Source organism: Micrasema longulum, unplaced genomic scaffold, assembly GCF_059751315.1.
Source record: "Micrasema longulum isolate JH-2025_06_02 unplaced genomic scaffold, ASM5975131v1 h1tg002448l, whole genome shotgun sequence".
Classification (NCBI taxonomy): domain Eukaryota; kingdom Metazoa; phylum Arthropoda; class Insecta; order Trichoptera; family Brachycentridae; genus Micrasema; species Micrasema longulum.
Window position 1 is genome coordinate 382482 of NW_028279593.1, and position 24637 is coordinate 407118.

The 24637-nt window shown below is 30.6% G+C and overlaps 2 protein-coding genes across 6 annotated transcripts in view; one reads left to right on the forward strand and one right to left on the reverse strand.

Moving 5' to 3' along the window:
• Positions 1–21432, forward strand: Blm (Bloom syndrome helicase). 3 transcript variants are annotated; one of them, XM_088240408.1, is made up of 19 exons: positions 1–500; positions 593–678; positions 2187–2245; positions 2750–2917; positions 4940–5233; positions 5819–7154; positions 7446–7601; positions 7688–7800; positions 7939–8144; positions 8765–9010; positions 10001–10160; positions 10973–11165; positions 12435–12631; positions 14352–14650; positions 15111–15272; positions 16209–16399; positions 18016–18187; positions 18832–18980; positions 21295–21432. In XM_088240408.1, the coding sequence occupies exons 1-19, from the start codon at positions 424–426 to the stop codon at positions 21342–21344; spliced, it is 4314 nt and encodes a 1437-aa protein (XP_088096534.1). In that variant the 5' UTR covers positions 1–423; the 3' UTR covers positions 21345–21432. The 3 variants fall into 3 exon arrangements, with proteins under 3 accessions (XP_088096534.1, XP_088096533.1, XP_088096535.1); XM_088240407.1 differs by lacking the exon at positions 21295–21432 and adding an exon at positions 19658–20980; XM_088240409.1 differs by lacking the exons at positions 2187–2245; positions 21295–21432 and adding an exon at positions 19658–20980 and having other exon boundaries at positions 8–500.
• The window catches only part of LOC148272178 (metaxin-1), a 7760-nt gene continuing 4096 nt past the window's right edge, over positions 20974–24637 (reverse strand). Inside the window, exons 5-7 of one of the 3 annotated variants that reach the window (XM_088240410.1) lie at positions 24351–24493; positions 23333–23419; positions 20974–21217 (exon numbers count right to left, since the gene is read on the reverse strand). In XM_088240410.1, coding sequence (XP_088096536.1) covers positions 23345–23419; positions 24351–24493 — 218 coding nt within the window. In that variant the 3' untranslated portion in view covers positions 20974–21217; positions 23333–23344. Of the gene's footprint in view, positions 21218–21402; positions 21421–21446; positions 23420–24350; positions 24494–24637 lie in introns of those variants that run through there. The other 2 variants (XM_088240412.1, XM_088240411.1) reach the window with 2 other exon arrangements.

The window sequence follows — 24637 nt, forward strand, 5'->3', positions numbered from 1 at the left end:
AGTCTTTGTTTCCGAATTCGTCTATGGTTATGAAACGTCAAATTGTCAAAATTTAGTTAATGTGTAAAAATAATTAAATATGAAGTAGAGATAGGATTAAGAGTATAATTTGTGAAGTAAAGATTAGGGATGTTGAAAGTAGTCTTAAGTGAATTTCAATTTTGTGCTTCTTCAAAAATTGATTGGTCAATTTGTTAAAAATATTTATTAACGTGTTGAGCATTCAGTGTTTTATTTGTTATTTTATATTATTTACTCCATTCTTTGAATGCTTTAACAACTCGATCTACTCGAAGTTGCATTTATTATTTTATGGACATACTGTCAGTTCAATAATATTCATCGTATATATTTTATAATTATATGTATTGTATCCTGTGAAAACAACATAAAGTTAATATACTAACAGTTAAATCTACAAAAATGTCCTCTGGAAAATCTCTAAGTTTGCCTAAAAAACAATCATCAATGTTTTCTTTTATCAAATCAAAAAACGAAAGGTAATTTTTAAAATTTCACAAAATAAAGGGGTATGGTTGCAACTGATTAAAAAGTTTTGTTTAATAAAATAGCTACGATTTTGCTTTCATAGTGCCTCTTCTTCGCCGTCAACCAGCTCCTCTGAAGAAAAGAAAAAGGAATCTTGGAAACTGGATTTAAATGCTTTCTTAGAAAATGGTAATTTAATATTATATTAAACAAGCTGAACCCGGCAATGCTTTGCTATTGCTAGATTTGAGTACTTGCTTAGTAGATTAAATGAACACAATCGATAGTTTGATATCAATTACTGTATTTACTCCAAATTAGATATGAATGTATACATTATTATTTTTGTGTTTCGGTTTAGATAAATAATTGTGAGGACAAAGAATTTTGATAAATAGGTGTTCAAACATTGTTTTCCTGTCACTGTGTTGCAGATGCCTCCCCGATACTGTGCAAAAAAGACAACTGCATATCAGACCTTTTATTAGAATAGACAAAATGTATGTTTCGCTGTATCGTTTTCCGCACCTCAAAACTGAACCGATTTTGTTATTTTTTATTTTCTGTGTTGGTATGTTTTGCGTTTTTTAAAAATATTTCTATTTGTATACCGTGCGCCTGAAGACAGCAGATAAAACTGCGCTTTTTACGGGCTTTGATGGTTCTAGTTCCCATAGTAAACAATTTTAAAAAAAAACAAAATAATACAGGGACACGCCAATGGTCAATGTCTATAATTTGTAAAAAAGAGCTCTGCGCTGGTTTGAAAATGTAGAGCGAATGGACAATGAAATAATGGCTAAAAATATTTACAATGCGAATGTTCATGGATGCAGAAATAGAGGAAGACCGAGAAAGACATGGCATGATCAAATTCAACAAATACTTGATGATAAATATGGCAAAAGTCGGAATAATCGACGCGCGTGCATGAGAAGATCTATGAATGTAGAGGAAGCGAAATCTGAATACAAAGATAGAGTGATGAGGCGTTCTATCCTCTCTGCCTACCCTTACGGGTAAACGGCGTGATAGTTTGTTGTTGTTATTGTAAAAAAAAAACATTTCTCAGTGCCATAATTCAGGGAGAAAATACGTGAATATGTTTGTATGAAGAAAAGTCAGACCGCGTTTGCTCTTAAGATTAAACATAATTAAGTATACTTACAAAACTTTACTAAAAAATGTTTAGTATAAACCGTTCGGATAAACGTGAAAAAGATGTTGTAACTTTTCATTGTTAAGTAGGTACCTAGGTACTTGTTTATGATTGAATTCCAGAACTTAAAATAATTCATTTTCAAATACTGAATTTAAGTAGGTACCTAAGTCTTTGTTTATGTTTGAATTCCAAAACATAAAATAATAAATTATTTTCAAATAAAGAATTCTTTTAGCAAATGTCAAACTCTGCTCAGGGATGCACTTTAGTCAGGAATGCGATTTTCAAAATTGTATTGAATGTTAGTTAATATTTAGTATAACCAATAATAAAAATAAAGAAGAATTGAAGGAATATATATGTTCAAATATGGGCAGAATGGTAAATGTTACACAGTGTGTAAAATGGCCACTTAAACCAGCCAATGACAGTATGCCCTGTAGATGCCTAGACTTCTATAATACCTTATCTTAAATGTTCTTCATCTCTGTTGTAATATGTTAATAATAAGTATGTGATAAAAATGATCTTTAAGGGAATACAACAATCGAAAGGGGATGGGATACCAAAAAAAGTACTGCATCAATTTCTAAGGTATTTAAATTTTTGTTCGTTCCTTTTTATACGATTTAATATTTTGTATGTAGGTACTGATTTCAAATTGTGGGATAAATATTTTTTTTTTAAATAACTTTTTTACCATCTATACATAGACTATATGTATAGATGGTAAAAACTGTTCTATACAGGGTGTTCTTTAAACCCTGTCACATCCGAAACCACGATGATCAGTATGAGCAAGAAGACATATTGGCACACTAAAATAAATTTTTAGAACGACTAAAATCTACACATACAATATACACTGTCAACTGTTATGATGAAGGAGAAACGAGAAGACCGAGAAAGATATGGGATAACACCTCAAGATGGACTTGTCAAAAGTCGGAATATCTGCACGCGTGCATAAGAAGATGTATGAATGTAGAGGAAGTGATGATAAACCAGTTACTGATTATTCCAAGTTTGTGGAATTAGGTATCATTCATCTTTTATTTCTATAATAAATAAATCTAATTTATTGCTTTTTATTTTAAGGAGCCCCGTAAAAAAGTAAACATGAATGATGAAGATGCATTCACAGAATGCAATAATCTTGACCATTATTCTAGTTACAAAAAGCAGTCTCCCAATATAAAGACCACTACAGAATCTCGAAAAAAACATAATGTTAACGTTCCCAACAATATTTTTAAGGCAGACAGGGTAAGTACCTAATTTATTTTACAATTTTCTTATTGTTCCTCTCCCTGATGGGGTTGGATATCATTGCAGCAATTCGCACTTTGTTGGCAGCTGCCCTGAACAAGGACTGAATGCTGCAATGGAACCACTCACTCAAGTTCTTTAACTAGGAGATGCGCCTTCTTTCTGCACTGCATCTTCCTCCAATCCACACAACAATGAAACAATTTTTTTAAATTTATGTTTTACAGTTAAAAAAAACTTGCTTTCTTTATTTTATTATATCTTTCTTCTAAAGTATAATGCTAGACATCTGTAATGAATACCCTCCATCTTGATACACAATGATTTTCACAACTCGAATTAGGATTTCAGATAAATGGAATGCTGAAATAAAATTTAACTCTGATGACAAATAATATGTTTTTAATGAAATTTAAAGATTTAATCATCCCTAACTAACTCAAGTAACTAAAATCCTACCAGGCCCTTTTCTGTGGAATGAAGTGTATCTTGAAGTCAGAAGAATTACTTAAACATCTTAAAAAATAATAATATAGATAATTAAACTTGTATAGTAAAAATACAATATTAGGTGCATAGAATTAAGAATAGTCCAGAAACCACATATGCGCATCAAACAGAAGGCGACTAAACTACTCTTAAAGGAGTAGTATTATGTTTCGACCCTTTAGTTTCTTTGTAGACGTCGCTCAGTACGCAACTCCCGATTTAAATTCAACTATGCCGTGTTGTGTCGTTTTAAAGTGTAGAAATACTGCTGAAATCTTAAAGAAACAGAATGGGATCACATTTCACGTGTAAGTAACAAATGCATTACTTGTTCATCTGCATTTAATTATTTTTTCGTCTGTCAGATTGTCGAAGAAAACAAAATTGTTACTTTTTAATATTTTTTTATTTGAAATTTGTTTATTTATAAACCCTTACAGATTACATTAATTTAACAAAATAATTTTTCTTTTTTAAATTAATATTCTATCGTTAATGATAATATTTTTAACATTTTTTGTAAAGGTTGTCCGAGTCTTTTATTTAGTTTTGTCTGGAAGTTTATTGTATAATTTCAGTCCCCGTTTTATTAGTCTCAACTGTCCTTGTCTCGTTTTAGAATGTCTTATATGATATTGTTCCAATATTCTCATATTGTGATGTTTACTACATTTTTTTTCAAGTTTTAGTTCTATATTCTTTCTAGTTCTATATTCTTTGCTCATCTAATGAGAAAACTAATGAAAATTGGACCTCCCGGATTAAACAACGCCGTGGTGGACATTTGACTGACATTATCTTTAAAAAATCAAATATTATTTAACAAGATATAAAAATATCTGTTTTATGTAAAATAAAATTTGTTTTATTTTTTAAGTTCAAAGTTCATAATTAAATTACTCTTATTAAATGACTCTTTACTTATCTACTTTGTTGTGTCAATAAATGTTTCCGCGTGTACTAACAATTAATTGTGAAATTAACAAATTTCTTTTAAAAATATATATAATTATATTTGTGTTATGATTATATTTTTCGCGATCTGGCAACATTGCGCGGCAATTTCACGTATGCGCGCGGTGAAAGTGGAAAGTCTGATGTATTCAAATATGATGCTACACTCCTTCTGGACTATTCTGAATTCTATGAGTAGGTGTCATGTTGTAATTAAGAGTTGGCCGGTAGATAGACCTTATTTTTTTATTTAAGTATAATGTACAGCGCCCTTGAAGTGATTACTCACGAAAACGACACTGTAAAAATTGACGAAATTTATTATTTTTATTATTTATGTTTTATTTTATAATCAAAAAAATGTATTAGATTATAGAAATTGTTATGTTAATAAACCGTTATTATTTCCCGTACACACACAAATATTCACTTTTTTATGTTCATTCTATGTAGTATTTTCATTTACACAGATTATTTATTTATTTATCTTTCATTATATACCTAATTAAATAATGTCATGTGGTAATGCAATTATTATTTGAATTTCTGGTATTATTTTTATATTTTTTTTAACAGGAAGATGATTCAATGGATTTGACATGCCAAACTGATAAAAATAATTCTAATAACAGTTTTAATAATAAAAGTAATTCATCCATCATAAGCATTGACAGTGGTGATTCTGTAAATGCTAGTATTACGGAATCAAATAAAATTAACAAAGAAAAAGGGAATGACTCTCAGCAAATAAATGCATCACAGAATCCTCCCAAACGAAAGACTAAAATAAAATCATTGAAGATGGATAGCTCTTTATTAGGGTGGATTGAAGAGACTAAGGCAAATAATTTTTTAAATATGTCAAATAAGGTAAGTTATTTTTTAAGTCACTTTTATTTCACTCATAATCGAATAAAAATTTTGAAAAGGATTAATCCACGATATTGTGCGTGTGTTCCAATGTTAGTAGACTTATACCGGTTTTAAGCTTCTAGAGATTTGATCAAGATTTTCAGATCTCAACAAGAACGTTTAGATCACTACATCTACGGCAATTGGAAAAGTCATTATACTTGTACGCAAGCAGCGCATTAAATTCCATGAACGCACATTTGCGTTCACAGCTCCTATAACATAGAATTCTCTCCCAGCAGAAGTGCAAAACTATGAGAGCGGAGTGATATTTTGGAAAAAAACTTAAAACCCACTTGTTCTCTAAATCATTTGGATAAATCCATAGCATTTAATGTTGTTTTATTAAAAACTAAAATAAATATTCATATATTCACTTTTTATATTATTATGAAAATAGTGCTATATAGGCTATCTATAATAATAATTATAATTGGAGTCCATGCATTTATATGACCTGTCATCGGCTAGTTTAAGTTATCTTAACATACTATGTAACATTCACCGTTCTGCCTAAATGACCATATATTTTTATATTTTCAGGCAACTGTAGGAGAATTAGAAAAATCATTAAAGTTTTGTGAATCATCGTACCAAGAAATTTTGCAAACGACAGTCGCTGCGTTTGATAATATACCTCTGTCAATATTAGATAAATTTCCTGGTTTTGAAAGTGAAATTTACATAAAATTTAAAAGTCTCCGGCAACGGTTATTCGCTTTGATAAATTTAAAAAGCAAGGCCATCACTAATTTAAAGAGTGCTAAAGATAATTCATTAACAACCACATCCGTTCAAATCAGCCCTAAGATACAAAATGGTGATAGTGATGAATATATCTGTAAGGACATTCCCCAAAAATCATTTGATAGTGACGAAGATTTTATCCCAAGTACTCCACCAAAAAGGCTGTTCAATTTTAAATCTCCTTCGAATTCCAAAAAAAAAGAATCCCAGTTTGATAGTTATTTATTTAATAATTCACAAAGTACTAATTCTCCTATCGTAATCACTGATAGCCCCGTTACATCAGCACCAAAACTATCAGATGAAATTTATGGCACATGTTCTAGAAATCTAAGTAACAGACCACCAAGTCCATCTCTTCTCAGTTGTCAACGTAAATCAATAGACACTGTCTCCAATGATGTAAATAATATTGATTCAAATAAAAATCCAACTAAACCAAAGGGCAAATTTGTCTTTAAAAGACCTTCTAAACTCAATAGTCTCGATTCTTCATCTGCTATTGATTCCCCCGTGAGAGATGTTCCTTCCAGTACTTTAGAGAGAATAAAAATAGCAAGTATGAACTTAAAACCTTTGCCAGAAAGTGAGACTCCTGTCGCTAAAACAAGCAACTTATGTAACAGTTCTGTACCCTTCCAACCACTCAATCAAGATCCAGTAATGAGTATAATGAAGCCTTGTGCTAAGATTACTCCCATACAATTAGATTCAGATTCTAGGACCCTAAAGCCGAAAGATTTTCACGAAATTTATAATCACAACAAAACCAATGATGACTATGAAAATAGCTTACAAGAACCTGATTTAGTTAGTGACGTATCTTTTGATTGGATAGATAGGAAAAAGGGCCAATCTTTGAACCAAAACATGAATCAGTCTATGGGAAATGATTCTCCACCGATGTCACTGCCATTTGTCGATGAAGACGGATGGCCAGAATATAGAATCGAAGATTTTGCAGACTGCGGTAATTTTGAGATAAATAAAGATCAGAATTCCAAAATTGATTCTATACCCACCCCGGAAACTCCAAAAAACACAGCAGTTTCTTTTCAAAAAACTTCAAATAAAAACAAATATAATGGTATTGGTAATTTCCCCAGCAATGTTAAAAATCACGGAGTAACAGGTGAGACAAAATAAGTTAGAAATATATTTTTTAAAGTAAAAATAAATATTTGCGTTATTACAATTCACCCAAATATTTCAATTTTGGGGCCATTTTCAACGAGTTGTAAATAACTCACTATTAGAAAATGAGAATTAAGAAGGGGGAGAGTGGGGTTCGAACCTCGGACCTCTGATCTGTGAGTCCGCAATGCAATCCACATGACTACAACCCTATTCTAAATTATTATTTTATATTGTTTTAACTCTGATCAAATATGTCTATGTCAATTAACAACGGATTTTTTCAAAGGTGAATTTGATGGGTACAATTATCCACACTCATCCATGATGATGGAACAGTTTTCCGAGAAATTCGGTCTCTCATCTTTCAGACCAAATCAATTACAAGTGATAAATGCCACATTATCAACATATGACTGTTTTGTTCTGATGCCAACTGGAGGAGGTAATATTATCTTCACTATAATATTATATGTATTGTGAAATCTAACATACAGGTAAGGTAATCATTAATCTTATTTCATGTTACAGGAAAATCTCTTTGTTATCAATTGCCAGCAATTCTTACACCAGGAATAACAATAGTCATATCACCTTTAAAAAGTCTTATTTTGGATCAAGTTTGCAAACTGCTTTCACTTGATGTAAGTGTAATCCACTTTATGTGCATATAATGTGTGTTTAGAGTTATTAATTTGAAATTAACAATAGGTACATTTTATGAGTTTTTTTTATGTTAGATACAATATTCCGTTTGCTAAAATAATTCCAATATTTTTTAGATACCCGCAGCTCAGGTAACAGATGAAATTTACCATGATTTATCATTCAGAGAGCCAAAGTTAAAGCTACTTTATGTAACTCCAGAAAAAATCTCATGTTCCTCGAAGCTGCAAAATGCGCTAGACTCGTTATATACAAGAGATAAATTAGCAAGATTTGTGATTGATGAAGCTCACTGTGTGTCTCAGTGGGGTCATGATTTTAGGTATGTAAACAAAATGTTATTTTCTGAATGGAATCAAAATATAAGAACCATCTTCGTTTGTTTATATGAACAAATTGTCTAAATAAAAAATATTGGCTAAAAACACTCTTTTTGGGCAATTGTCAAAATCGAAATGAAAAAAATGCTTTTAAGGCTCTTTTTACTAATGTGCTTGAAAAGGCTGATATTTTTTTTTTTTTTGAAAAGTCGAGCTGTCTTTCATTTGAGTTGTCATAGCTGCTAATTCATTATGTAAAACTACATAATTATTGAAATCAGGTTTATTTTAAATCTCTGATTGTATATATCAACAATAACTAATGGTGAATTTTAGGCCAGCATTTGATCCTCCGGAGAAATAAGATCCTAGTTACGTGAGAGTCATTGAAAATCAGACCTTCCGGTTGAAGTCAAAGGAAGCTTTTTAAATATTTTTATCTGTAGAAATATAATAGCATTGAATTTGCTTTAATCAGCAATAAAGATTAGCTCACAACAGTCCTTTTTATTATATTTTAAATAATACTAAGGCTTCCTTAATAAAAGAGCTCTTTCACTCTTTCATGATCATGAACATTTTATTAATGGGTACCCATGCTTTACGTAATTATATTTTGCAGACCGGACTATAAGCGATTAAAAGTATTGAGAAGTCGATTTCCCCGCGTACCAATCATCGCACTAACAGCGACAGCAAATCCGCGGGTCCGTGTTGACATTCTCTACCAACTACAGATTGCTCCGGAACGTTGCAAGTGGTTCATTAGCAGTTTTAACCGACCCAATCTGAAGTACAGTGTCGTTCCAAAGAAACCAGGATCTGCATTTCAAGATATCAGAGATCTGATAGTATCGAAATTCCCAAGGTAATATGTTACTTTCAAAATGGATGGACTGTATTCTTGAAAATAAAACTTATCCCCTATTGGTACATCAATACAATAGAATTACAGTATATTTAAATCAGTAACGTATAGTAAATAGACACATTATTCCTATACTAGCTCATAGCAGTAGTAGTTTTTAATGTAGGCATGTATATGTGCACTTATTATAAGCCAATAATATTATCAAAAAACAATTAAATCAGATTAAAAACATTCCATGTCAGTTCCGTGCACTGATGTTATCCGATTACTCAATAATCTCGTAATAGGCTTTTTCACAAAGCACATGTTTTATATATATTAGGGGCTTGAATAAGTTCTTTGAAAATATTCTACATTGAGGCTCATTTTTAGTATGCTTGATCATTGATACAAAATATAGTTTTTGAAAAGACATACTCTTGTCGGCCTCGTGGTGTTGTGGTTAGCGCGTTTGCTTATCATGCAAGAGGTCTCGGGTTCAATTCCTGACATGGTTGACACGAAATATTTATTTTAAAAGGTATTTGTTACACTAGAATATTTCATAGTTCTGGACTGGCACCTGAAGCGTAAGACTGATCATCTTACCTTCATGTAACAAAAATGATCAAGATACGCTGCGGACGGTGTACCAATGCAGTGCCCTATGCATCATTAGGTGCAGAAAGGGAATGATGATAGTGTCAATATTTTTGGGAATTTTTACTTACATATATAATATTTTCATAAATATATTGACTGCACACTGTTGTTTAAACCATTTTTTTCAAAGAATCACGGCATCTAATATATAGCAAATACTGTATTGCCCGCAACAATTGGAAATAAAGAGATAACAAATCACAATATACATGCAAACATTCACGTGAGAAAGAGATCTACATATTTCTTTAGTTCAATTTATTTCTGTGCAACTCGTTACTAGTGTATTGTATTTATTTACAAGATTTTGTATTTATTGTAAGATGGCCGCAACTTATTTTACAGATTATCAGGCATAGTGTACTGTCTCTCTAGGAGCGAATGTGACAAAATAGCAGAATTCATGAAGAAGAATGGAGTGTCTGCAGAAAGTTATCACGCCGGTCTGAATGACAATCACAGAGAAAAGGTTCAAACTAACTGGCTTAATGGGAAATTCAGTGTGGTAAGAAATTTTTAATTTCACCTTTTGTAGATTTTGGTAGATGTCTGAATGAGGGTGTCTTTGTATGAGCTGTTATAGAATGGCTGATTGAGGGGCGGTGACAGCTCTAGTTTGCCCGATCAGACTTGGTTCTCCTGGCCTACTAACAAGCTAAGGAACTGACATACCCTATCACCGTCACAATTTGACAAGTGGACTGTATGACTGTATGTAGACTGAGGTGCACTGAAAGTGTTAGGGGTGTTAAAAGAAGTAAATGTAAATTCTAAATAACACAATCTTATATAAACAATTAATTTTTTTAAAGTATCTATTGATTTAAGCTTAAAATTTGTTTTTGCAATGTGCAGATCTGAATAGAGGCCACAAGTCCTGTAGAAAGGGGCTTTTAATGTAGATTTGGATTTTTCTATTTAAAATATTCAGCCAAGTTTTTGAAAGGCAAAATATTGATTTGCGTCGAAAGAAAACCGGAGTTTCATAGAGACCAAGTGAAATCTTTGGAGCTTATTGTAATGAACTTGAGACAAAAAAATAATTTTGTAATAGAAATAAAACAAAATTTTAAAAAGGAGTTTTATGTTTATTCTAAGTTCCACAGGTTGAAATGTTTTGTAAGTTTTATAAGAAAAAAATACAATAAGTGAAAAGAATGTAAATAATTTAAGCGCCATGTTCACTGTAGTAATCTAGATGTTTAATATAGGTAAAGATATATAGATAGTTTGAATATTAGTTTGTATACCATGTAATATAAACTATCTAAAGAAATTAATAAAAAATAATACAGTATCAATGTGTATTTTTTTAAGGTTTGTGCTACAATAGCTTTTGGGATGGGTATTGATAAGCCAGATGTTAGATTTGTTATCCATCACAGCCTTCCCAAGTCCATAGAGGGATATTACCAGGAGTCCGGTCGTGCGGGGCGAGACGGAGAGTTGGCGACTTGCATTGTTTTCTACAATTATTCGGACACAATAAGATATAAAAAACTTTTAGACCGTAAGTGTGATTTATATGCATGCATATTATTTTTAAATCATTAAAAATATCACCTTTCTATTTTATCACATTATCAAAGCATTTGTTGAATCCAGTGTTAAATGAGGCTATGAATTACATAATTTTAATTTACATATATAACAAACCCAGATGACATTTTTGAAACGGGAATATGGGCTTATAATCTGTCATCATTGGCTAGTTTGAGTGGCCACATTACACCCTGTAACATTCACAATTTTGCCTTTGTTTGAACATCCATATTTCTTAAATTCTTCCACCTGTCAATTTTTGTTAAGTAAGAGAAACTAAAGAGCTGAAACCTTTATTGATATGGATGGAATTCATCTAAATTATTTCACTTACTTGGCAAATCCTGAAAATACTTGAAAATTTTATACTTCTTATTCAGAATTTATTAGAACAATCTTGCTGGGGAAGTGGTCAGTGTAATTTAATTTGTTCTGTTAGATGATAACAACAATAAAATATATTTTTTTTCACTTAAATTTAAATTTTTAAACAACTTTCATTTATGTTTTCTTTTTCCTTCTCTTTTTTATACTTTCATAATTAACATTAGATTTAATTGCTTTTTAATATGGAAACTTCACTGGTCCATTAGAATTAAGTCCAATTGTGTAAAATATTAAACTTTGTAACTGTACTGTATGTTTCCTGAATAAAAGAAAATAAAAAAAAATAAAAAAAAACAATGAGAAACGTATATTAGGTGTTAACATAAGTTGTGTCTGTCTTTTTCCAAATTTAATAATGAGCACCAAAAATAAAACAAAACGGTAAAGGTTATGTCATTCGAAAGAAAATTTTCTGCTCTACAAGAAATTGTGTTTGCTTTTACGTTATATGTATAATTTTATTTGATTACAAGCCTTCAAAATAGAATGTCAGGTAGACAAAAGTGAGCATTTTTGACGCCCTTTTCCGTTTGTGTTCAATCGAGATAATAAAGCTGCCAAAGCTGCTCGCGTTATTTGCGCAGTATATGTTGAATTTATTGTGAAATAATGAAGAGAATACATCATCAACTAATTTTATTGTGTTTTTTTTTGTTGTGTCCTCTTGTCCTCTTAATTTGTAAAAAAACGGGCACATCTTATGTTAACACCCAATATATTGTAACCAGGTGCAAAAGATGCACACGCCTCAGCTTCAAGCTCTTAATTTACTATTAAATGAATAATGATATGTAATGAAAAAGTTTAGAAATATACCATTTATCATTTATTAACATTTGATTTATTCCAGTGGATCGAAACGCCAATCCCGAAGCTAAAAAGATCCATATCAATAACCTGATGAGAATGGTAGACTTTTGTGAGAATATAACAGAGTGTAGAAGGGCGCAGGTTTTGACATACTTTGGGGAAATTTTTACTAAAGAGCAGTGTCAAGCTGTTCCTTCCACATCATGTGACAACTGCTTGCGTGGTGAAGATTTTAAGGTAGGCAAAATTTTTAAAAACTGTTCGTAATGATGATCTATTTGATTTTTCTAGTGCTTTTAAAAAAAATAACATTGTTTGTAGCTAACTAATTTTTAATGGTAAAACAGTACTAACCACTTAACATAATTTATTTAAAACAAGTACAAGAATAAGTGCACTATTATTGCTAAAAGTAATATCTTCCAACCAACCAAAAAACAGACTAGTCAAAAGAAAAATTTGTACAAAATTAGAAAAAAATAAAATACATAGTTTTATTTTTAAATTACAGTTGTTTTTTAATGGGCAGATAAAGCTTGCACATATAAACTTATTAATAAAAAATACTTATGTATATGATGAGGAAAGTGGGATCAGGTACTGAGTTTGGAAGGATATAATTCATCGGAGTCCAGATCATTTTTCAATTTTCAAACTTGCCACACTATTGTGATTTTATGTATCAAATTTTTTACTGATGCGATTTGAAGTCAATCTCGATTTTTGAACCATGGTAAATTAGCTCGGTATTTCATCACTCAATCCAGTCTTCAATGTTTATGATGACGCCAAAACAATTCTCACTTACGCATTCAAAAACTACTCTTACTCAACACATATAACTATACAACAACACACATATCCCTAACAATACACCACATACCAATAATATAATCACAAGATCCTCGACACAAAGATAATTCAAACAAATACAAATTTATTCCTCTTTTGGTCAAAGGGGCTACGGGTATTGTGTAATTAAATGTTTTACTTACTTTCGCTGCCATTAAAACAATTAAAATAAACAAAATAAAAAAAAATGTTTAAAAAGGCTGTAAAAAAATGGATTATGTTATTTGTCCAACCAAACCAATTATTATTTTGAAATATCTGCTTCATTACAATACTTATGTGAATGCACAGTTATTTTATAGTTACAGAGAAAAGTTGAAGACACGGACATCGGATATCGCACGGACACTTTTTTTTGTTATGTCTTTTATTGGCATTTTTTTAATAATTCATAATAAGCTTTTAACGTGAAACTATAGCAAAAACGATATTTTATCAAGATTTAAAACCTTTCTTACTGCAAATAGAAATCCAGTAACAAGGCAATAAATGCAAAAAAAAACTTAAACAGCCGTGGCGCAGTTGGTTAGACGGCTAACTGTGAAACTGGCGTGGCGGGTTCGATTCCCGCCAGTTGCAAGAAAAAATTTAAGAAATATTTTTTTTAATTGGTCTGGGTGTTGTGGTGTATTTTTCATAACCTCCTTCCATATCCCCTCTTTCCCACCTGCTGACAAGTCTCTAAATAGAGGCTTAGCGGGTTAATCCTTTTTTTTTTTTAAAAGTCCTCTCCTGTAAAATGAAAAAATTAGCTGGTGTGACTTTGTTGCACCGAAGGTGCGATATATATAGTGTTTTAAGACAATGGGTAATATTGTTTTGATACTTTAAAAATTTTCTGTCGTATATAAAGTTTTCTATGTGTAGTATTATCATTTGTAAAAAAAAAAAACATTTTAAAGTGTCCTCGGTAAGGGTTACATCATTTGGTGAGAATACTTTATAAAAATTAGAAATTAATAAATAAAGAAATATATAAGTAAGGTAACTGTTTGTTTAAAATATAATTTTTGTCAATAAGTAATATTATTATTCAACCGTCTAACTAAATATTATGTAAAGAATAAAAAATGCATCAGATAATAACAACTAATTTTCTACACAGGTAGTAGACTTAAGTGATACGTGTAAGCAGATCATCTGTTGCGTGCGCGACTTGTGCAGTGGATACAACAGATTCACGTTACTTCACATAGGATGCGTGCTAAACGGTAATGCAATGAAGAAAGTTAAAGATAATAATCATCACAACCACTCGGCATACGGAATAACGAAAGGCTGGCCCAAAGGAGATTTACACAGACTTCTGCATCAACTTATTTCTAAACAATTTCTAATGGAGGAACTTATAGTAAGCAATGATATCGCTAATGCCTACCTGAGATTAGGACCCGAAGTTCACAAGTAAGTTGATTAAATGTTTTGAAAAAAAAAATAAACTTAGCTCTTCAGATTTAGAGTGATCAAATTACTTAAGAACCACAAAATACCATATCTCTAGAAATGTTTTTCTTTTTATAGTCAGGATTTTCAGTTTACATTTGTACATCTTGTTTTCAAAATAATCTTATCAGAAATAGTCCAAAAGATTTCAATCTACTAGAACTAATTCATATTACCGCCATTAAAGTGTTCACTCTTAAAAACTGTTATAAAAATGAAAAAAACTTATTTACCTCTTCACAAATTCAATTTAAAAGGGCATAGCTCTTTTATTGCTTAAATTTAAAGATTTAGATACACATAAATGCTTATGTTGTATAAAAACTATATTTAAAAACAAGAGACATTTTACTTTATAGGATATTGCCTCTATGGTTAGATTTAAGTGTATATTATTAATATATATAATTTATATTGACAGGTTGATGAATGATCAAGTGAAGATTCTGTTCCCCATGAAGTGTGAAAAGAAATCCCTAGACATGAAACCGGGTGGAGCTGCTAAATCTGTTGATGCTCCTATTCATCCTTCGCTCCTAGCGATAGAAGAAAAGTGTTATTCTGCACTTATAGACACCTGCAGGTTATTTACTTTCACCCATATATTGTACAGATATAGTCAGTATGTGCGTAAGGCTGAGACAAAATTAAGAAAGGGGTGCTGCGTTGGTTTGGACAGATAGAGCAAATGGGCAGTAGAGAAACGGCTAAAATAATTTACCATGTAAAATGTTGCATAGCGAATCTCGTGATGTTGGATGCAGAAAAATAAAAGATTGAGATAGATGGCATGACTGAATCCCACAAATAGTCGAAGATGGACATGTTAAAATTTTAAATGATCTGCGCGTCAGCATGAGAAAATGTATGAATGTAGATAAATACAGAGTGCTGTGGCCTTCTATCATCTATGCCTACACCTACAAGGAAACAACATTTTTATTGTGAAAGTAATTAGCGAATAATATGTATATATATTATTCGCTAATTACTTTCCCTTAAGTCATGATTTCTCAGTCTCAGTCAGGAATATTATATACGTCATTTTGAAGTATTAATGTTTAAAGTTTAGAACTGTTTAATAATCATCATTATCATTCCCTTGCCCATAAGGCACTGCATCGGTACTCTAATTGCATCGTATCGATAATAATATTAATAATAATGTTTGGATAATTTATATAGCGCCATTTTTGTGAAAATCCCCTCAAGGGCGCTGTTAATTTGATCGATGATAATTTGTTATTTACACGTAGCCGAAACGATCAGGGACCGAAAATTTTACGGTGTAAAACCACCTGTCAAATAAGTACTTAAACTTGACCTTGCTGGATATCGGACTCGGGACCTTAGGTATTATAACAGTAGATTTGAACCAGAGGGTAGCCATCGAGTGGGAAATACTCGTCCAGGGTTCTGGGTCTATTATACACGCAGAACTGTATTATTTATTCAGTCGATGTATTATAACTCACAAAAGGCTCTAATAACATATGGGTCGACATGTTTTTAATTGCAGGATGATAGCTCACGAAAAGAATATACCAATATCATCAGTGATGAATTTACAAGCTTTGAAAGCAATGTCAAAAGAACTTCCGGAAACTGTGGAAGCTATGCTGCTTTTGCCTCATGTAACCAAAGCTAATTACGAAAAATTTGGAAAAGAATTTTTGGAAGTCACTCTTCGTTACTCCGCAGAAAAACTTTGTAAGTTCTTTAAAACATATATTTTGCTACCAGTGTGCTACTAAACTATGTACCTAGAATTGCAATACGCATACATGTCAATACTTGAATGGACAGCCTTGAAATGAGAAAAAATGTAATAGACCTCACCTGGGTATACAAAATCCTTCATTATTACCTTGAACATTACTCATTAGCAACATAAACCAACATGCTAATATTCGACCACGCGATCATGACATCTTCAGAGTTAAGCACTTTTCTTCAAATACAGAATATTATAATCCCCTCTCGCATTTGCAGGCAGTACAATGAGGCTTACAAGCACAATGGGAAAGACATATGTTTTTGGTAATTCACTAAGGGAATCCAATAGTAATTTTTCTATAGGTCTGCTTTCATAAAACTAAACTATAAATGTTTAATGAAGCAGTTAAAATTAATATGTATTAGTGATGGAAGGGAAATTTCAGATTTAGTGCTGCTTTTCAAGTTATTAAACAATGTTCTTGACAGTCCCGAACTTTTAAATTGTGTGAATTTTTATGTGAGACAGCGTGGGACGGGACAAAATACTACCTTTTCTGTTGATTTGCATAGTTCTATGCAAATCAACAGAATTGCTATGCTAAATACTCACCTTTTCCACGGCTCCACACGTTAACAAACAAACATGAAAATTTAGATTTATTTTGTTTATCTTTATGCAAATTAAAATCATTACTTTTTAATAACTTCTTCTCTAAATTATAAAAACGTACTAAGTGTTATACTTGTTTTACTTTTTATATTTAAATTATTTATTTATTTTTAATTTGCTGCATACCTATGCTTTAATTTCTCGTTTAATTTTTATTTGTTATTTCTTTATTTTCTGCTGATTTTATGTATCTATATTTTCTTCACTTGTGTACAGGTGTTTTGCATTTTGTTTAATTATAATTGTTTATTATTATTATTTTTTACTTTGTTAAAGGCGTAAGCCAACGAATAAATAAATAAATAAGTACTTTCTCACTCTGCTTTTTATTGGTATTTTGTATCCATTTTCTTATTATTTACCTATTATTATAACTTAAGTTTTATTTTTTCAAAATCGTTTTTTTCTTCTTTTATCATTTTAAACTAGTTTCTTTAGCTTTTATACTTTGTTATTATTTTGATTAAATTATTGTTTGTAACACATTGCATGCTATGAAAAATTATAAAGGTTGATATTTTTTTATTTTATAAATTTATTGCATAAAATTAGTATACATATTTAATAATAGGGTATCTATATAAAACCAATGAATAGAAAATGAAAATGGAGTGTTCTCTGTTTATGATAGTCTCCATCTAACATGGCTCAGCCTGTTCGAAGATGGATATGTCTAGCAACATTTTATATATTGTATGTATATCCAGTTATCTGTCATTGTTCCATTTTAAAATATTATCTCGCTATAGTAAATTTAACAAAAACAATAAATAATTTATTTACCTAAAAAAAGCAACTCCCAACTAAAAAAAATAAGATCAATACAATTTCAGATTATATAAAAACATTTTTTTTCCTTCAACCAAGTGCATTAGATGTACAATCAAGCTGCTAAAATACTATTTATTTAATATTACATTTTCAATTCACTTTCCAGGTACTCTGATGGATCTCGAGGACCAGCAAGCTGTAGAAGAGAAATCGTCAATGATGCCTTCCGGCAGTTGGAATGTAGATTGGGAAGAGGAGGCCAAGGCTGCGGCTAGCTCCACTCCCAGAACTGCCACTAAAAGGAAGGGCTCCCGGGCCTACGGAGGTAGATCCAAGAGGTATGTTTTCATCTTACCCCCAAAACTGATTTTTCTTATGATGCCGCTCCACAGTGGAGGGTGGTTATAATCATTGCATTTTTTATTTTGTCCACAGCCGCTCCGAATAAGGATTTGGAGCTACAGTGTAACCTCTTTAGGTTTTTAAGCCAGAAGCAACAACTTCCGACTTCTTCCTATTCTGTGTTTTACTTCTACTTTTTCTTTTAACACAATTCCACAAACTTAGTGCAAAAGAAGTTTAAAGATAAGCTTAATTAATTGCATAATTTCGCGAAGGATGTGGGCAGTTTACAAACTGGGAATAATAATATTCTATGTTTTTTGTTGACATTATTTCTCCACTGAATAAAAAGTATCAATATTTTATAGTGTCCATATTTTTTCAGATAAATTCTGAATTTTATTCTGATGGTAATTTTATTGATATAAAAATCGCAACAGACGGTTTTAAGAAGGGAATATGAAAATTTAGGTATTCAGAAGGTGTTTGGCTTGTTAATTTATACACTGTAATATTCACCGTTCACATGCAAGAAATAGAACTTTTTTTAGATAAGTTAACTAAACGTAAAAAAGTTTAGAGATAAGATTGGTCAATAATAAATTGTATTATTAAAAGGTATTTTTTAATCAATTTACAGGTTCAAAAGAGGTGGCAAAAGTGGTAGTCGCTATAGTCCCAAAAAGTCTACCGGTGCAGCTAAATTCACCAGGGGGAAGTTTGGAAATAGTTCCCGCGGTGCGAAAAGAGGAAAACGGGGGACATCCACGTCTACTTCTTCGTTTTCTGGTAAAATCAAACATATTTTTACATGGAATATTAATTGAAACACATACATACATTCCGATAAGTAATATATGAGATAAAATTGGACTCAAATACTGTAAAATAAATCAATAGTTTAAAAAATATATATTTTACTGATAGCAAATGCATTATTTAAAAGTTTTCTTTTCTGGATGTGCAAAATCGCCATATTGTCCAATCTTTACTTCAATCTCTAAAATGTATAAAACTGCGGCATATTAATATTGTTTCATTCAGATCAAAGAGGATAATTAAAAGATTGGGGGTTTTGGAGATTTGATGATTTTACACATCACACATCAAATAAGTCATAAATTAGTTAAATATACAGAATAAATTATAAAAACAAACTCATGTACTAAAATATTGTCATAATTCAAGCTTTAAGATTTACCCGCTTGATGGCCGTATGACACATGTACACTAACATTTATTTAAACAGCGCCAAATTTATTTAGTTTTATGCTCTCCTGGAAAATTCTGCCTTTTTGAGTTATGATTGCTTTATCAGAGTGAGACATGTTTAAGACTCAATAAGAATGAATTTGAGTAATTATAATATGTATTTGACAGCAATTTTTTTTTTTCATTAACATTACAGATATTAATAGTTAAGATTTTAATAATAATGTATTAAGTCTAAAAATCGTTTTTTTTAGGTCCCAGTACAAGTTTAGGCATAATGCCCATTCCACAATCTAGTAGGATACCACCGAGTATAAGATCGGGTTTTTTAGGGACTCCTAAGTTCGCCTCCAAGGGAGGATTGTAGATTATATGAAATACTCAAAAGTAGGCAAACTATACTCAGCTATAACAAATCATCAAGTTTGTGATTTGAATTCCATAATTGGATTTTAATATTATGTATCTATTGCCCAGTTTCTTCAGAGAAATGAAAGACTTTTATAACCTAGGAATAATTATGTGACAATTAATTAATTGATTTATTTACTTTCACTGATTCATTTTAACTATTTTAATTTAATGCGTTGTATTAGTTTTGTTTCATCTTTCAGTGTTTATTGTTATATTGATATTAGGAATCTAATTTTATTGTTATTATTTTTGTATCAAGCATAAAGTTTTGTAAGTATAATAAATTAAAAATACTTTTACCTTTGTGTATAACTGATCTTTCTCCCTTGGCAAAATGATATTCCACTGAAATTTTGACCCATTTATTACTAAAACTCATTAGCTTACGGTGAGTTTTAATTAAAATAATATCGAGCAATTTCTTTGACATACGTGAGACAAAGATTTATGCTGAAAATTTTTTTAATCAGAAAATATTATGGTAAAATTTGTGAAATTTAAACTTTATGTGTGTAACATCTGCATTTCATATTTGTATGCGTGGGAAGCTGCAACATCAGGTTAAAAATGTATGTGAAAATTAAAGTTCTTAAATATGTAAAAAAAAACATGTACTATTTATGAAAATATATTGAATAGTAAAAAAATAAATGTACTAACATTTGTATTATGTACACATAGTTCTATAATATTTAAACATTGTATCCATTTACGGACAAACACTAATAAAATATGTATTTTGTAAAAGGCAGCTGTGGCGTCAATATAAAAAAAAAGAAAAAAAAGGGGGCTAGTGAAGTCTAACAGACTTGGACACTGAAATGTAAAATACAAAGGTTAGGATTTTAGTAAAAAAGGCCTTGAGACCCACGAAATTTTTAATCTTGAGACATTTTTAGTACCGAAACTCTCAAAAAGCTAGTTATCGAAATTTCGATTCCAGCAGTGCGATTCTTAAGAATTCTAGGGAGTAGAGAACGTGTTGCTAGCACATAATTTACTTGCTAGTTGGTAGCCGATTTCACCCTCAACTAGTTGTTGATTTAAGAGGATTTTTCTATTACATTATTTTAGTTAAGCTATTGTGATCTGTGTGTTTGGTGATAAAGGGATAGTTGGTTGGTATGTTTTGTATTCATTTTAATAAAAAGTTTAATTAAAGGTATGCGATGTGATTTATTTACAACATTCACTATTTTTTATATGGATTATCGTTAGTATCAAATAGTCTCAAAAAGCCTAGAAATTTCAAGATTTGGTCTCCGAGTCTCATCTCAATCTGGATACTCAAATTCGTGTTGAGACTGGAAGCCCCAGTCAGTAAGTTTAGTGTTGGATCACCATACTAACCTGTGTGTGTCAGCAAGCCAAAGATCCCACCTTCTGCAGTCATCATTGCCCTTAAAATATAGATTACCTTAAACCTTGGATTGTATTTAAGGAATTTGAAAAGGTTTTTTATTCAATTCTTTTACAGATAAATCCAATCTCCAGAGCCTGATTATTTCACAGCAATATTTCATATAAGCTTTTACCTCCATAGTTAACAGACTTCAACAGCCGAAATAATGGAAGAAAGGGTTTAGTTCCACTTTTATAACAACTGTGATAGAAAGAAAACACATGCAGTAACAATGAAGACAATTTATCTTTACAATCAACAAATTAAAAACTACCAGTCATTGTAATTAAACTACATAAATTATTATTAAAACTATAAGAAAAATACAAGTCATTCATATTTTTAGAAAAATAATATTTAAGTCCTTGTTTGATTTACGTGGCAAATGACAAATAATAATATAAATGCGCTTTATAATTAAAAAATGAGAATTAAAAATAACACAAAATAAAAACATTAAAATTGTGATGTAGATTCAAGAGAAGTATCGGGAATGAGAAACATGCATAAATTCATTCTTGTCGGCCTTTCCCAGAATATAAACTAATATGTGATCTTACTGATATTTTTTTGCATATAAAACTGGTAGATACTTGATTAAAAATGTGTACAGTTTATATAATTAACTACAATGTATCTACAAAAAATAATTTTGAGCTCTGATATATAATATGTGTAATAATATTCATTCTCAAATGGTCTGAGAATATGCAATACTGACACTAAAAAGTTAGAGTAAATATTCATAACCAATTATACTTGACTCAATTGAAGACCTCATTTTAAACCATAAAATATAAATTTAAAAAAATCACAGGTACCTCAAATTCACTATTAAAAATATGATGTTTGTGTAAACAGCCAATGTCCACATTAATTTGTTTGTAAACAGCAGTTGTCCACATCAATTTGTGAATGAACAAAAAATATCCTTTAACCTTTCCCTTACTGTCCTAAAAACACCCGCGCGTTACGGTGCTGTGTAGTCACTACACATTAAGAAAATAAGAGATTTAAAAGGGAAAATAAAATATTTATAGGAAATGGCTTTAATTAACCATAATTTAATTCAAAGATGATAATATTTCAAATCTGACTGCTGAAAACATGAAAAAACCATTGGGTATCGCTAATGACTCGGGCGAAACGTGCACCCGTGCCAACTTCCCGAGAGCTACTAAGTAGCTAGTACTGGACTACGTGACTGTACATGTAGTGGACGTGTAACGCCGGGTGTTATTGGTATACTATGAGTAAACTTTTAATGATATTTGTAATTTATCCTCGATTTCCGATAAAATGCTTTTTTGTGCCTAATAAGTACTTATTATTTAATAACAAATTATTTCAGTCGATACGTAAATGTGTAATGGAGGAATACTGAAAATCTAAACCCAATATTTATAAAGATATTATAGTTATTAGATGCAATGTGTACTAGCTACACATCACTGGCGAGGGAAGGTTAATTAGCATTTCTATCACTATGTAGCGCCACTGTCACTTATTGTTTGACAGTTCAAAAGGCGTTCTGGATATTCTTTACATAGGTTTTTAGCAGTAATTACTGAATATTTTTACAAATCTAAATATGGAGAATTCAGCTACTACACAAGTTTCTTGAAAACCGCTATTTTTATTTAAAATATTCATATTAATTTTTGTTTAGTTTGCACTAAAAACCACGAAGGTCCAAATATTGTCTGAAAACAGCAAATGTTACACTTGTATTTTATTTAAATGTACATACAACATTTACGAAATTTTTATACAGTGCACTTAAAGTATATCTATAATTTTATTTTATTAAAAGACATAAAAACAATAGTAAAACCATGGTATTCAGTTTAAAAGCTCTCAAAAAATTTTTGGTTTGTGACATTTGATGTTTTTAAAACGAGGTCTTCAATCAATATAGTGTATTTCAAACACTAATTTATACAAATTGAGTTATTTCAGGGGTCAACTTATTTTTTTCGCTGCATACAGCAGACCAGGATGTATTCAAATGGCATTCAGAATCATCCTTTAACAATGTTACATTTTACTCAATTTTAATTTTGTAAAGATAGGAATGGCGTAAAGCTGTGGTAAAATGTAATTATTCACATACACTGTTTGTGATTTAATCATAATCATCGTCATCATCTTCCAAGTTAGGCATGTAATGATATTCATCTATTTTTTCTTTAAGGTTGAGCTGTAAAAAAGGGGTACATAAAAGTTTTTCATTTAATTACATATATTATTTATTGATTCAACATTTGGCTTGTGAAATAACATTTTAAATACACATATAATAAACAAAACACTATGTATTTTATGCCACACACGAGTTTAATATTAATAAGAACACAACATGTTTTGGGTGTTCAGATTACCCATCATCAGATAAGTACAATAAACTCATTTTTGTAATAACTTTTCCGAATTTGCAAATCACCTTATAGACACAATTTTTTATCAATATTAAACTTGTGTGTGGCGTAAAAATATAAAGTGTTTTATCTTTATATACTTCTTCTGTACATGTGTATGTCACTGAACTCCTAAACGGCTGGACCGATTTTGAAGAAATTTTTTATGTGTGTTCGAGAGTTTAGATTCACAATTGGACCCGGTAGGTGGCGCTGCGATCTTGATTTTGCTTTGGGCAACAGCAAATCACACAATGACGAAATGAAAGTATTGAAATGTCACTTAGTATATAGTTGATCGAAAAAACGTTTGCTGAACCAGCTAATAGCAGGTAAGCCAACATTCGGGCAGGACAACGTCTGTCGGGTCCGCTAGTTTATTATATATTTTCATTTAATTTTCCCATAAAAACTTTATATTTATAATTAGTATTTGACATACTACATAATATTGTATTTTTTCATTTTAAACACACTGTTATTTTTTTCATTTCATTACTTTAGTTATCAAACGACTACATAAAGTGTAACATATTTTAAAAAAATCTATTTTTAATATCTTTACTAAACAATTCAACATCCTATTGTAAGAAAAATAAATTTCATAACTTCAGACATGTAATTTTGTCGCTCCCATAAGTACCTCCACTATTAGAACTAAACGAGAAAATATAAAAGAACTAGATAAAAAAAAAACATTACAATTCAACAAACCTGAAGGATCCCTTTGGAAATTGCATACAAAGTCATCGCAACCGAAGCGAATATTCCGGCAAATACTTTGTCACGCGTGCGTTGTTTAGTTTTTTTTTCTTCTTCCTGCTGTTTATCGGTTTTTTTATTTTTTCCTATAAATTCTGAAAATAATACAATATTTATATTATGTAATTGAATTTTGTTAATTTTACATCGAAATTTGTTTCTCAGAAAATCGTTAAAATTATTAATTCGCAACTTGAAATCCATCTTAGCATTTTAGATATGTAAATACAGTAAGCTCT